The 15,038-nt window shown below is 37.7% G+C and overlaps 1 protein-coding gene across 3 annotated transcripts in view; it reads left to right on the plus strand.

Moving 5' to 3' along the window:
- ntm (neurotrimin) overlaps positions 1-15,038 on the plus strand; it is a 215,159-nt gene that overhangs the window by 144,142 nt on the left and 55,979 nt on the right. The window contains exon 2 of one of the 3 annotated variants that reach the window (XM_056736263.1): positions 7,908-7,998. In XM_056736263.1, coding sequence (XP_056592241.1) covers positions 7,908-7,998 — 91 coding nt within the window. Of the gene's footprint in view, positions 1-7,503; positions 7,999-15,038 lie in introns of those variants that run through there. The other 2 variants (XM_056736264.1, XM_056736262.1) reach the window with 2 other exon arrangements.

Consider the following 15,038-nt stretch of genomic DNA (forward strand, 5'->3'; position numbering starts at 1 on the left):
AAAAAAATGACAGTGCTTAACATATTTATTGGACCACCGCCCAGTCATAAACTTCATTTTTTATGTTTCTGCAATGGTTAATCCACCAGAGCTCTTTAGTCACAGTAGTGTTTTTAATGCTAAAATATAATTATTATTGTTATCCACGGCCTTTCGAATTTACTGTTTTGCAAGAATGACAGAAAAATTGTAAAGCACTTTTTCATTTAGATGCCCAATTACAGTTAATTACTTGCGGTTCTTAATAAAATATACTTTTTAATGCTTGACTTCTGAAAGAAGCTCAAATTTGAATTTAAAACCATGAATAAAGACTCTTCAGTTGTTTCAGTTTGATATTTGTCGTATAAAGGACAATACAGTTTTTGAACAAATTTAAACATATCTTTATAGCATTTTGTCTGTTAGTGTGCTCTACAAAGGTATGCACTGCAAACAAACTGTAGTATGCATTTGGTATAAAGTACACACTACAAACACTAGTTTGCATCAAATCGACCTTGGTAGTTTGTTTCTGGAAATAGCTGATAATGATGAGCAGTTTAATTCGTTCAATCTATTTTATTTCTCGCTTTTTGAAGATTTTCTTTTACTCGTTCAAGTAGCTACTTGAGATGCTTTGTTGATTCATGTTCTTACATAAGTAGCAAAACATCATCACACGAACAGGTTATAGTTTCAATGAATATGTCCACTGGACAAAAAATCATGAGTCATCTAATAAAGTTGATTCTCCGTTGTCATTATTAAACAAATTTTACCTTCATTTTCATCTCTGCTAAATTGTTAGACTTTATTGATTTATAATATAGATTATATTGAAACACTGTTGATACTTTTTATTTTCGCTTCCCATTGGATGCAATAAATAAACAAGGATAGGCTTCTAAGCCACCGCAACAAAAAAAACAGCCAGGAGGGGCTTCATTATCTAGAAAGCAGCAATCCGGTTATGGAAATAGAAACCTTTACTACAGATAAGAGATAGGAACATTTGAAATTAGCTGCTTATTATGTGCAAAATTATAATAAGAAAGGTCATTTAATTTTGATAGTGTGGCAGCAATCAGAAACGTCCTCATAGGGGACGAGCGGAGGCCGAGGGGGCACGGTATGCAATATATCTAAATGAATGATGCCGCGTGTGATCCGAGGCTGATATTAGATTTTCTCTCGCTTTTATTATTGGTCCTGCCCGGATTGGCCAAGTGACATAAACACAGATGACAGCTTTAGTACTGTAGACTCTGTGCGTTTATGCCTGACCTCGATGTGCCGGTGCTCGGAGAAGCGGTCTCAGTGATAAGCCACCTGCAATATTTAGATTTTTCACAACGTTATGTACTTTCTGGGCCATGTCTTGGGAGAGTGTCAGTGGTAGTCTGCCTACCAGACCGCTACACAGGCAAAAAAATAAACAGATGGAACCTGGTGGCTTCTGTGACAGATACCTTCGTTTTCATGCGGGGACGGGGGTAGAAAGCGACCGCGGATGCGCAGGAGAAACTGAGGTTGTAAGAAGCTAAATCAAAGCGAGTGAGGGGAATTGTGGGTTATAGAAACAAGTAGTTCCCAGTCACAAGTAATTCACACAGTAGATGATGGCTTTCATAGCCCTGGACTTGTATTCAACCCTGTTGGGATCTGTAAATCTGTAAGAGAGAGAGAGAGAGAGAGAGAGAGAGAGAGAGAGAGAGAGTAAACTCCACTCTGCTCCGTAATCTCATTTGCCTTTAATGACAGTGCATCATGTGATGCCAGCGGTTGGCACTGGCATGGCTGTTCCTGGCAGCCAAACCCACTTACCACATGTAAGATACTGCAGAAGCCACAAAAAATCCCATTGAAATCCGGAAATCCGTTATCTGCAAATGTTTTTGCATTTGTTATCTCAGTGTGTTTTAAAAGGCCTAATGGAGTCCTTATCTTTATTTTGCTCCCGATTTTTTTCTTTTTAAATTGGTTCGTAATGAAAGGATGCACTGGCGGTTTGTTGACTAATCGTGCTGTATATTAACATATCCACTGGTCTTACAAATAAGAGAATGTTGGTTTTTAGTCGAGCATCCGTCTACAGAAATGCCAACCTTGCTTTAATGGCTTTGCTGCGATCTTTGCCCCCCATTGCTTGTACTACAACCACCACAAACCATAAAGAGTTTAAAATATTCGCCCTCATGTTGTTTTTAACAAATCTATTTCGTTTATTTCCTCTAAGACATAATTGACATTTGAAGCCAATCAGGGTTCGGTTAGAAAAGCCATAATTGGATCCTAGGGCTTCAATTTATAGCCCTGCTTCCAATGTGGCTTTAGGAACAAGTTGAGCGTCTCTCCGGGCGATGCCGCGAAATTTATTAGCGAGCGCACCCCAATCACTTCGTTTCATTTCCTTCGCACAACAAAAGCATTCTTGTTAATTCCGAAGACTCTGAACGTCCCACGCCTAAACAAATGCATATCGAAGTGAAGAGGCATAATTATGGTTTGGTATTTGTAAAGAAAGCAAAAAATGTGTCGGGGTTGTTAATTTGTCTGGAGGCATATCTAATATGACAAGTCTATTTAAGTAGGTGCTGTGAATTCAATAGGAACATCTCATTACAGTCCTACCATGTTCTTCTCCACCGAAGAGAATCACCATGGCGATTACAGAGAGAGAGAGAGAGAGAGAGAGAGAGAGAGAGAGAGAGAAAGAGAGACAATGAGACAGAGCAAGCGCTTTTGCAGAGATGTTTTGCATTAGTGAGAAACATTGATGACACAGGAACTTAATCTACTTGAGATCTTCTTTAAGTCTTTATATTATATATTTTAGGGAATCACTAAATAGTACGTATATGATAAAACTATGCATCGTCGTACTGCCACATGGTTATGCTTTTTGAACATTTGCTATATTACATACGTGTCTGATATTCTGAATGTTAATATTTTTGTCAACGAGACGGCATATTAGAGAGCCCTCAAAATGCTTTCACCTCCGCAGGCTTTAATTGACAAGACTCCACAGCGACAGGGCGACCAATTTTAACCTGTCATTTAAACACCTATGAAGAGCGATTGACTAATCTGCGGTTGTAAATGAAATATGGCTGCGTGAGAAGCCAGATGGCTCTGTGGTGTAGAGGTATTTGCACGGGTCGTAATTTAGTCTGAATTTAAACCAGCCAATGGAAAGCTAGAGTTGTCTTAATTTGAAGAATCCTTCAAAGAGCTCCTGTTTGTGAGAGGTGTTGACACAAGATAAGAATAATTGTAGGAAAACGGCTGCACCGTGTGTAATGAACGGTATCTCTTTTTGAACGTCAATGCTTGAGGGACGACTTTCAAGAACAAATGCTCTTTCGCAGTCTCCGTTTCAAGCAGAAACGCCGCTTTGTGGTCGTTTTGGAAGCCTTCTCCCACGAACAGGTTTGCAGTACACCTTTTGGAATGTTATGCAAATTGAACGCTGTGTTTCATAAGACCACCGCGGATGAAAGTGGCCTGAAGCTGGTTTGATGTATAAAACATGAATTATTTTTGATGTTTTCACAATAGCAACACACCTTCCTTCATTGAGCAAGACAATCCATTTGTGCGTCGGTTGCAGACAACATCTGATATTGAATTCATTACTACACTGTTTTCTATCTCTCATTGGAATTTCTACAATTCTTCAAAAGTTTTTCTTTGCAGAACAGAGGTTGTTTTATGCATGTTTTTTTTTTTTCGTTTTGAAGCTAAATTGTCATATAACTCTTTTGCATTTACTAATTTCCTCATAAAATCATGAACAATAAAAAAATTATGTTATATTGCACTTAATTATGTGAGTGATTTTTGAAGAGGATTCCCTATTTCTGTTTTATAACACAATTTGACCATAGGGAATGACTTGGTTTAAAACATTTCAGGTTGTTTTGGTTCAATAAACAACACTTTTGCCAGATCCAGTGTTCCTAAAAAAGAGATCAGGGTTGTGAGTGAGTGGTTTCCTCCAATTTTCCAATTCCATATTAACAACGATCCCTGTCATTGCTTTCTATACACTCTTCTTTGTCTTGTCTGTAACAAAAATGTTGAAACATTTTGGGGTGAAATCTCCAAAGAATTTTGCCACTTTTGCGCACAAACTTTTGCACACAATCAACCTACAAGAAGATCTTTTGGGAGTATTTTTGCCAATTTTTTTTGCCAAATTTGCAGACATCGCAATGAATCGGATGCTAAAATAACACAAAGTTTATGACAATAAATGCCACTATCAGGAAGTCCGGTTCATTTTGTACCGCATTTCTGTCTCTGTTGGTTAAATGTTTTTCATATTTAACTTCATAAAAAAAACATATTTTGCTTTGAATATTGATTTAAGGGCTGTTGTAATGGATGCACCAATTTAAAATATTACTGTCAATTGCACTGATGCAGTATAATTCTACAAAATTGTGTTTCTCCAAATGCTACGAAATAAAAGCCTGAAGCAGCCTGACAGTCAGAGAATTTATGTTTTTCTTAACATATTCTTTTGCCCTGAGCATTAAACACAGTACCGTATATTTATTTTTATAATGAATAGTTTGTCAGGGAAAGTGAATCCAAGGTACCTCTGATTCCTCTGGTAACAAATACTGGAATGTAAGTCTCTTTGCACTACATGTGCAGAGTTGTCTGATCACGTAGGGTAAAAACAGACACTATTTAGTTATAACAACCTGATTTCACACAACCTAGTTTCTTAGCTGCCTGAATGAGCCACGGTTACATTTCAATGCTGAAGATGTTTTATCATGGGACCTGATCTTAATGAACGGAAGCAAAAATCAATCCAGCACACATTATGAAATTATGTCTAGAGAAATTAAATTATAGTGGCATACTTTAATTCTATTTCATAAAGTACTGAAATAAATGTTATTTCATAAGACTAGTAATACAGAATAATTCAAAACAAAGTTACATTGCTGGAAGCGAATACCAGTGCTTTGCACAATACATCAAGGGAAGAATATTAAATATTTATTAAATATGTTTTAGTTTTTGGTTCTTGCCACACAAGGGTCTTTGAAAGCAAAGGTGTTCCAGTTACACAACAACATCAAAGCATTGCTCGAGTAAGATAAAGGAGCTATATCAAGCTATATCAATCTCTGAATTCAAAAATAATCCAGTCATCACGAATTGCTCCTGGCCACCATCTTTTCTTAACGCTGCTCCGTTTTTCGTTTCCGGCGGATAGAGATCTGCACGATCATTCATCCATCATGTGTTCAGATGACGAGAGAGAGTAATTTAGTGCATTCGAGTTTGTGTATGTGCACACACACACGTACGTGTGCAGCAGCATACCATTACACCCCAGTCACAAGCCACTTGGAGTTCCCACTTAAGCCCTAAACACTGTTTTCACAGATATGTGAGGACACACATTATCTCTCTTAGAGCAGCTTCTCAACTTGATTATTGTTTTCCAGCAGAACTCTTAACCCAGGCGATCACACTAGGTGTTTGAATGCTGAAGTGGGTTACATTTAGCGCCTAAAACAAAACACTGCAAACCACAAAGGCCCTCTATGATATATAACTCGGCTCTTATAGTGACACGATATCGCATTGCCGGCAGCGTTGCACCAAATCAGGCGGGAGTTCGCAAACTGGGAATCGAGCTGCCGTCCCACAAATGTTATTGAAGTGCTCCGCCAATGCACTAAAGTCAACACTGCCAGCAGGGCAGAGTTTAGTGGAGCTTATGATGTCTTAGTGAGTGAGGTTTCACAGCTTCAGTTTATTCAGACGTCTTAACTTATCGTGGCAAATTTTCCCTGTTGAGAAACCTTAAGGCGTTGATTCTTTTGCTCTGTGTTTCGTCTTCTCAGAGGCTGGAGGAACAGTTCCAAAACAAGTGATAGAAAATTGGAAATGTGTGATGTTCTTGTTAATGTCTCGATTGTTTCTCTGAGATCAGAATTCAATTAAACAGACGAGTTGAAATGCAAAACAATTTGAAACTTTTGGCTTAAGTGTGCTGCATCTCACGTTTAACTGTGCAAACTGTGCTCAGACCTCCAAACATTTACGGTCCAGTCAAGTCAGAGATTTCAGAAATGCTACGATGTAATTGAAATACGTATTTCAGATTTTTCAGTGCTTCAAGGTAATTTCTGGATCTAACCAATTTTATAAAGATTTGGATTAATAATGTAGTTGTTGTTATCATTTATGTTTAGCTTTCCTGTAGCTCAGTGTTAAGAGCATTGCGTTAACAACGCAAGGTTGTGGCTTCGATCCCAGGGGATTGCACATACCTAAGTATAAATGTATAGGTTAGTGCAATGTAAGTCGCTTTGGATAAAAGCGTCTGCCAAATGCATAATTGTGAATGTTTTGCTTGTGTAGCTATTATTTATAATTTATGGTTTAACTTTTTATTATTATCATTATTATTTTATGATTTTATTATTATTATCTTTAAGGTAGTATTTAAGTATAAAGCCTGCCTTCAGCTTCATCAATAAATCAGCCCATCCTGTAAAACTGCAGAAAAATGAGTCATCCTTGAATGCCTGCACGCATGTGTCCTTCCTTACAGCGCCCTTTGTCATGTCTCATAGTCGCTTTGAGCTTATAAAAAGAGTGAATTTTCTGTATGTCTGTCCTTACAAATATGACAATAACTCCACAACCAATGTCGCTCGCCCACTCTGCACGTGCCTGTCATCAGGCCACCATCACTTGTTGACTTTGGCTCTCTCTAGAGTATGAGGACTAGGACGATTTTCAGAGTGATTCTGTCGATCTGTGAGAGGTAAAGGCCTGTTGTTTTCCTTAAATTGTTCCACTCATAAATGCTCTGGGCATTCTTGTAGCCTACTCTCAAAGGAGGTGAAGCTTGTTAAATGCTTGTTGTTTGTTTGAATTGATTACTAGTTTCAAGCCTGAACCTGGTATGTGGCAGCATGTGGTGTCTGTAGTCTGCGTTACTTCTTTATGCAATACTAGACGTTTAATTTTGTCTCAATTTTCTTGTCATGGTTTCCGTCTATAAACCCTTCACTTCAATCGTCAGAACATGTTTTTTTGATTTGTGCACAAAGCTCAATTTTCTTCTGAATGGAAACCTCCTTGAGATCTCCTCAAACAATTGCGCCGAATGGCAGGGGCTGCTAGCACGATGCAATCAATGAATGTCGCCCATTGCATTACTGCAGACAATACCCTCTGATTTGCGCGCTCTCGTTATTACTGTACCCCACTGCCCTGAGAGACTAAGCACGCGCTACCATGACAACAGCGCGCTTTATACAACTTTTGCGCAGCGGACCGATCATAAAGTAATGCGTGATTTCTACCTCTATACACAATAATCTCTTGGCAAACTCTGAAAGAAACCAAGTCTCCCAAGGAGACTGTTTTTTTCTTTTTGAAAGAGGGGAGTGTATGCTCGGGCTCATACTGTAAATGCATTGAGGAGCCACTGACGCGCTCCATATCTGTTTACGCGCAGCCGGAGTGACATTTGGCAAGTTGATACGCAGCTTTCACTCCTTAAAGTTTGACACCGCGGTGTCAGTCTGGAAAAAATAGACTTTTAATGCGAATATTAAATGCAATCGGATTTGGCAAACCAGAACGCAACGAAAGTGCACATTTTCATTCATGCATTTTTATTTTATTTTAGTTCCGGCGCACTGCGCAGTCACAGATAAGCACTCTGTACTTTAAGTACGCGGGAGGATTTTGTTTTCTACTTGGGAACGAAAGCTGGATTAACAGATGAACTGCAATGGCTAACTAACGTGTTGTTCTGTGGGACTACTGCGTAGGGTCGGGTCCGTCAGAAACTCTTGAGATGAAGATGCTGCTGTGTGGATGCTGGAGGAGATGTGTTGCCATGAGTTTCAGACTGCTCTTCCTTCTTCCCGCAGGTCTGCCCGTCCGCAGTCAAGGAGAATCTCAGTCCGATAACAAACAGATAGACAATATCACCGTCAGACAAGGGGAGACGGTCTTCCTCAGGTAGACGCTTTAATGGTTTTGCATTTATCAAGCTGTCTTGCATTCCGTGTGAAAAGAGCATCGCCGCTGTCAAATTTTGACATCGGTGACAGCGTGTGTGCGTCACCTGCTTTTTATGTATTCATAGAAATGTGTGTAACAAGAAACAATTGTATACAAATTATAATGAGTGTTTACAAAATGAACTATTATTTTTTTTTCTTTAGCAAAAGGGAAACTAATTGATAAAGTTATAGTTTTCCTATTTTTAATATAGCCTAAAATATGCTATTACACAAACTTGCAAAGTGGCCTAGCTTTTATTTGTTTACATGCATGGTGCTTTATTAAAAACCACATAGAAGATGTTCATTTACTTTAGGCAGGAATAGATTGAACTTTTGTAAACCTTTTTTTGTGATCTGTCTGTTTGTGTGAGTTTGTTTGAGTGTGTCTGTGCGCATGCAGGTTTGGCTTGTGGTGAGGGCTACTTTAAAAAAAGTTAGGACTTTAGGTTGTTCTTACAAAATGAATGCTTTATTAAATGCTTTACATCTATTTAAGTCCACACATTTGTGTGAATGTTAGGAAATACAAAGTCTAAATAGCCTGGAATGGCAAGAATTGAAATATAAGTTGTGTTTATCAGTGTTTGTGTGTGTTTTAGGGATGTCAAATCGAATAATTGGGATTCATTTATAATGTGTGTGTCCTGTATGTTGATACGCATATAAATCCACACACATTTATATACAACGAATAGTTAAATGCATTTATATTTCAATATAATGTATATGATGTAATAATATATACATTAACATTACACAATATATGGCACAATACTTGTATTTATATACACAAATAAGGTATTTTATATAAATTCAAATATTTATTTTGGAATCGGTTGATCATGATTCATCTATTTGACAGCCCTGAGTTTGTGAGTTTGTTTATTTGACAAAGTTACAAAAGTACTAGGCTACATTTTAATGGTTAATGTTTGGGGTCTTTGTATGAACGGATATAAGATACTTAAATAAACTTCTTAGATATGACTGTGGACCATACAGTGGGATTAAACCCACCCTAATACAGTTTAAAGTGCAGAGATAGCAAAACATACTGGTGGAAGAGGTCACAGATTGATGACTTATTTAATGTGTAGGGTGTCTGGATGTTTCATAAACAATAAAATACAGCATCATATACTGTAATGCACCTTGAGAACTATATTTTTAGAGGTCAACAAGTACTTTGCTCTACGTTTTATATTATCAAGCCTGTCAATCTATTGTCACTTTATTCTAAACATTTCAAACTGTTTTTAAATTGAAGCAAATTTCTGTGATCAAAGCCATCTACTTATACTTAGTTGTAGCTTTTTTCATATTTATAAACTCCCAGTGTGGTTGAGGCGGCATTGCAAGCCTTTAGGACCGCCATGCAGTTTACTGTTGTCATGCCTGCAGCCCAAGGTGATGTTTTCAGGTAAACATTAGCAGTAAACTAGCTTTGGCAGTTCCAATTACTCTTGAGAAATAACATCACAAGGCTATTACATTAAAAATAAGATTCATTCCGTGAGTCCTATACAGTGCGGGCTAATTTAAAGCCGTCTTACTGAATTCTATGACAAAGATTGAGCGAGTTTTAAGGCAGGGAGTGGGTGTTGAAGTGCTGCGCTGTCTGGAGAGGATTATGGGATATGGCGGCTGATTGGTTGAAAGTTGGAAGAGGAGGATGGTGCTTTAAATGCTTAGATTGATTGGCGACTAAAGGCACACACAAGATAGACAAGTACATTTAGAATGAGCATCCAAACATATAAGTGAGAAAGAAATCACACCAAAATATAAGAAAACTACATGAAGTAACTATGGAGTTTAGGACTGAAAGTGTATAAAAATACCAATTAATGAATAATACAATAGAAAGAGTCACTAAGTTCAATTGGGGGTTACAACTCATACATTCCCGCTGTCCCTCGAGCTTTGTAAATGCCATGTTTGAAAAATCTTTTAGGAAGGAGACCAAAAAAGTGATCACTTTTCTGACAAAATGCCTGTATTATTTGTTTCAGAAATAAATCAACTGTATCGTATGGTAAAAATACCTAGGGTATACTGTGTCAGTGGAAACAAACAATTGAAACGCTGTACGTGCACAAACTGTCAAGCTTAATGAATTTTCGCCTGCTTCGTTCTAGTGAATTGCCGCACATTGTTATTTTAAAGGTATTTTTAAAAGCATACCTCAAATCAACTTCAAGAAACCTCCTTACTGAGTTTTATATTATTAAAGAGATAGTTCATCTAAAAAAGAAAGTTATTTCATTATTAATCACCCTCTTGTTATTTCATGACTTTTTATGACTTTATTTCTTCTGCGGAACACAAAAGAAGATGGTTGGAAGAGTGTTGGTAATCGAATAGCGGTAGAACCCGTTCACTTCTATCAACATTCTTCAAAATATTTTCTTTTGTGTTCTGCAGAAGAAAGAAAGTCATACAGGTTTGAAATAACACGAATAGCATTTATCAATTGGATTTAAATCAAATTTCTCAAAAAAGTAAATTTAACAATATAAACTGGATTATAAATTCTATATATTTGAGTAAATGCTGACAGAATTTTGCTCCCCATTGACTACCATAGTAGGATCAATTCAATGGTAGTCAAAAGTCCCCCAGAACTGTTTGCTATTCTTCAAAATGTAAAGTAAATTAGTATTAAGTCATTTTTCTACTATGGGAGTCAATGGGGGGCAAGATCTGTTTGGTTAAAAACAATCTTCCCAATATCTTTCTCTGTGTTCATCAGATAAAGAAATTCATACAGATTTGGAACAACTTAAAGATAAGTAAATGATGACAGAATTTTCATTTTCGGGTGAATTATCCTTTCAATAGATTGTGTTTGAATGTATTCATGTGGATTTGATTTTTTAAAGTGCAATTTTATGTGTATATTGGATGGTGGTGATACTCACTTGGTCATTATTTGTGGTGGTTGAAAATTCTGTGATTCATTGGCGTGCTGGTCGAAAAGCTTGTTAATACCACCAAGGGTCCGGACACAGCTTGTGCTCCTTGTTAAGGCACAGAGCAGCCAATTTTCTTCCTGCGTTTTGACTCTAAGCGTTACAGGAGACGTCTGCCAGATGCGCCCTATGTATCGCTTTAAATGGCAAGAAAACTATCGTACCACCATTGTAGATCCCTGAAAGTTTCAGCTGTTGTGTTTGCAGGAAAAGTGCTCTTAACTGACTCTTCCAGGATAAAGTCTCCCTGCCACTTGACTGTCTGTCTTTGACACCTGATATATCTGCTGTTGTTATTGCGGGCTCGAAAATTCTGGTGAGGAGAGGCAAATCCCTGCAATTTCCTATAAGCCCACAAGGTTTAACCTGCATAACAATCCAATATTCTCTCACTGTGTGTATGCGTGTGTATCTTTAATTTGAATGCTTTTCTGTTTATTGGAGCTTAATAAGGCCTTGGTTCATATTTGGGGTTAGAGATTTTTAAAACTCCTTGAATCTAATTATTAAGGGGATAATTACGCCCAAAATTCTGTCATTTATTTACCGTCATGTCGCTCCAAACATGTATGTAACTCATTCTACTCTTGGACAGAAAAGAAAATATTTTCATAAATGTCTCCGTGGTTTTGTATCCACATAATGGAAGTTGATATCCAATTTTTCATTATTCAAAATGTCTTCTATTGTTTTTTGCTTAGAACGTTTCAATAAAATAAAAAATCCAGTTTATATTATTAAATTGACTTTTTGGTGAAATTTGATTTAAATGCAAGTAATTGATAAAATGCAATTTAAAAGTTAAAGGGGTCAGGTGACACGGCTAAAATGAATATTATCATTTGCTTTAGATGTAATGCAATGTGTATACGATTTAAGGTTCAAAAACGCTGTAGTTTCCTCAAAGCGTGTATGTTTGTATCTCCTCTTTGCCCGGCCTCTCCGAAATGCGCAGATTTGTTAAAGAAAGTTAATCGATCTGAAAAGCGAGGTTTGCTATGATTGGCCAGTTAACCAGTGCGTAGTGATAGGTCGAAACCTGCAAGCGTGTGACTGAAATGTATCAGGTTCTAAAGCATTTGTATTGACATGTACGCCCATCTTACTTGCGTATACATTTGGGCAGTCTAAGTCAAATCATACCACGTAGATTTGTGGGGGTGTGGTTACACAAGGCGTTTCAGGCAGGTCTGGGTGAGCATTGGCTTTTAGATAGAATGAATCTTTTGTTCCAAACCTTTAAATTTTAAATGTCTAATACATGCATGGGCACTTTATAACACACAAAACACACTGCAGAAGCCATGCCACATGACCCCTTTAAATATACCTTTTCAGCTCAAAAAGTCTCTAACACACAGAGTATTATATTATCTATCCTTAAAAGGTCTCTTTGAACTTTGTTCATCCACTCATCATCTTTACTTTACTTTCTTTTGCTCTTCCCACAATTCTCAGAAGATATCAGGTAACGATATCTCGATTCTCACATAAACTGAAATTTCTCTCTCTGTATTAACAGAGCCCTGTTAAATAATCTGATATTGAGAATATCTGCTGCAGGATAGCGGAGGAGAATAACCCAGAGGTTTGAATAGACTGTTGCTCAGGGAAAAAAAAGCTTTGTGCTGATAAGATTGAGAAGGTGCTAATTTGATTTCACAGCGAGCTGCTCAACATTATCTGTCTAATTCCACTTTACTTTACCTTACATCAACATTCCCTTGTCTCTCATTAAAGCCTAATCATTTGAGCCACCGTCACAGAGCCAAGCGGGAGCATGGGTTGCTGTCAGAATGAATGACCATCCAGACAATTCGGAGACCCAGGATTAATCAGTGTTTTGATATTTCAGAATTAATTTGCATTGCTGGAATGGACCGGTGCTCTTGTTTGATTTATTCTCGGCTGAAAGGAGCTCGCGTCCACCCCGGTAAGGGGATGAAAGACCGGACGCATCTGTTGGAGAGCGTATTAGCGGCAGATGTTTGTCAATTATTTCGGTTCGAGCTGCTGTCGTGCCGTAATGACATTGCGGCGGGTCTTTGGCCGGGCCACACACTAAATGGGCCAATACATTGTCATCTCTTAGATCATTTCTCTAGACCAGACTCATTAACCCCAGTGGAGACCAAAAAAAAGCAAGGGGAAGAGATACAAATGACAAAAACAGATGACAAAATTGTAGTTATAATCACACATTTTACCTCATCTTTTTCTTGGGACTTAAGAGCCTCTCATTGAACGTCTCTGTCATATTTTGATCTTTCAGTAAATGTGTCCCAGTTGGGATTTCCCGACTGCAGAAGTAGTATTGTTGTTTTAGAGATATGCATGTTTTCAATATCCATTAGTCCCAGATGGACCGATTGTGCGGTCAAAATGTGCCAAATTGCACAAACACAAAATTACAAACTATGACAGCGAAATAAGACAGTGGGTGGTGAGAGCGTATGCTGTGTTCTACGCTGGGCCTACGTTTTTGTGGAGCTTTTTGTTTGAGAAAATAATCTCTTGTCCTTGGATGTTGATTGAAAAAAGCGAGTGGTTTTTACTGAATAGAAAACGTTTAAAAGCATGCATCAATTCTCAGTCCGGGGAAATTAGACGATGCTACTGAACCGTAATTGTAGTTTGATTTTCACTTGTTTTGTGCTAGATATCTGTTTTAGGAGTATTTTTTCTCAGGAACTGGAATAAAAAATAAAAACCTGCTTAAACTTTTTTAGTACCTATTACTTGATGCCACACAGCCTGGTTTTAGTCACACTTAAAGGCACAATGTTAAAGATAAAGGAGTATCTATTGACTGAATTGCAATGTAATATACATAAATAACTATGTCTTCAGAGGTGTATGAAGACCTTACACAATGAAGCGTTATGTATTTAATACTTTGGAATGAGATATTTCTATCTACATACACCATGGGTCCCCTTTCTACAGTTTTCTCCTGTTTCTACAGTAGCCCTAAATGGACAAACTGCTCTAATGAGTGCATTTGCAAATACGTTATCTTCTTTAGCAAAGAAGCAAAAACATGGCGACATCTTAGTTCTGTGTCTGCCTGCATAGTGCTTTGAGAGGGAGGAGTGGAGTAAGCCTTTCGTTGCAATTCGCAACCTAACCACTGGATGCCGCTTAATTTTATACATTACACCTTTAAAAGTATATATTTAAAATAATAATGTGTGAGCATCTACTTTGAGATCACTTGCTGCCGCATTAAAGCTCTTTTTATAAAAAATCTCTCTGCGCACTAACAAAAATCTCTTTTTCTGTTTTACAAGAAGATAATATATCTAGCAAAAATGCAACAAGCAAGCTTTACAGTAGCATGCGAGTGTTAGACATCCAGTTGCACATTACTCAGCGCAGCTAGCCTACGCCTTCCCTTCGTACTTAAAATGCATCAGCACAGCAAAACATGTTTCAAAACTAGATATTTTGCTCACATACACCTATTAAAAGTTCCTAAATGCTGTCTGCAGTTTATTTTATCACCCGCATCCAGCCTTAACCGTTTGATGCGTGTCCCCAGAGTGTTTATGGGAGGTATATATATGCTTTTCAGCATATAACTGTTATTTTGTACTTATTGCATCAGTATGGTAAGCAATTTGGGCTGGCTAGCACAGGTGTGTGGTTTAGAGGAGTCTGGCACCTGTGTGTCTGCTTTGAGCGCCTGGACAGCCGCCAAAGACATTAGAGGTGGGAGACAGGTTTCACTGAATTAGGTGCTTATACTGCTCTTCGGCAGAGCAAGGTTAACAAAATATAGAGTGAGTGCAGAACCACACACACAAACACTAAAACACATCTAATGCATATAACACATTTACACAAACATGCACCAAATATGTGATTTTCTTTGCGACCGAACAGCCTGTTTGATTTCAACAGCGAAGGACAAAGTTCATTACTCTATTAAAGTGCAAGCATATGTTTTTCTGTTTAATGTTCCAATTGAGTGCTCAATCATTCATTCCCTTCCATTACATCCATAATCAATGTTATGTGT

Source organism: Triplophysa dalaica, chromosome 22 (assembly GCF_015846415.1).
Source record: "Triplophysa dalaica isolate WHDGS20190420 chromosome 22, ASM1584641v1, whole genome shotgun sequence".
NCBI classification, from domain to species: domain Eukaryota; kingdom Metazoa; phylum Chordata; class Actinopteri; order Cypriniformes; family Nemacheilidae; genus Triplophysa; species Triplophysa dalaica.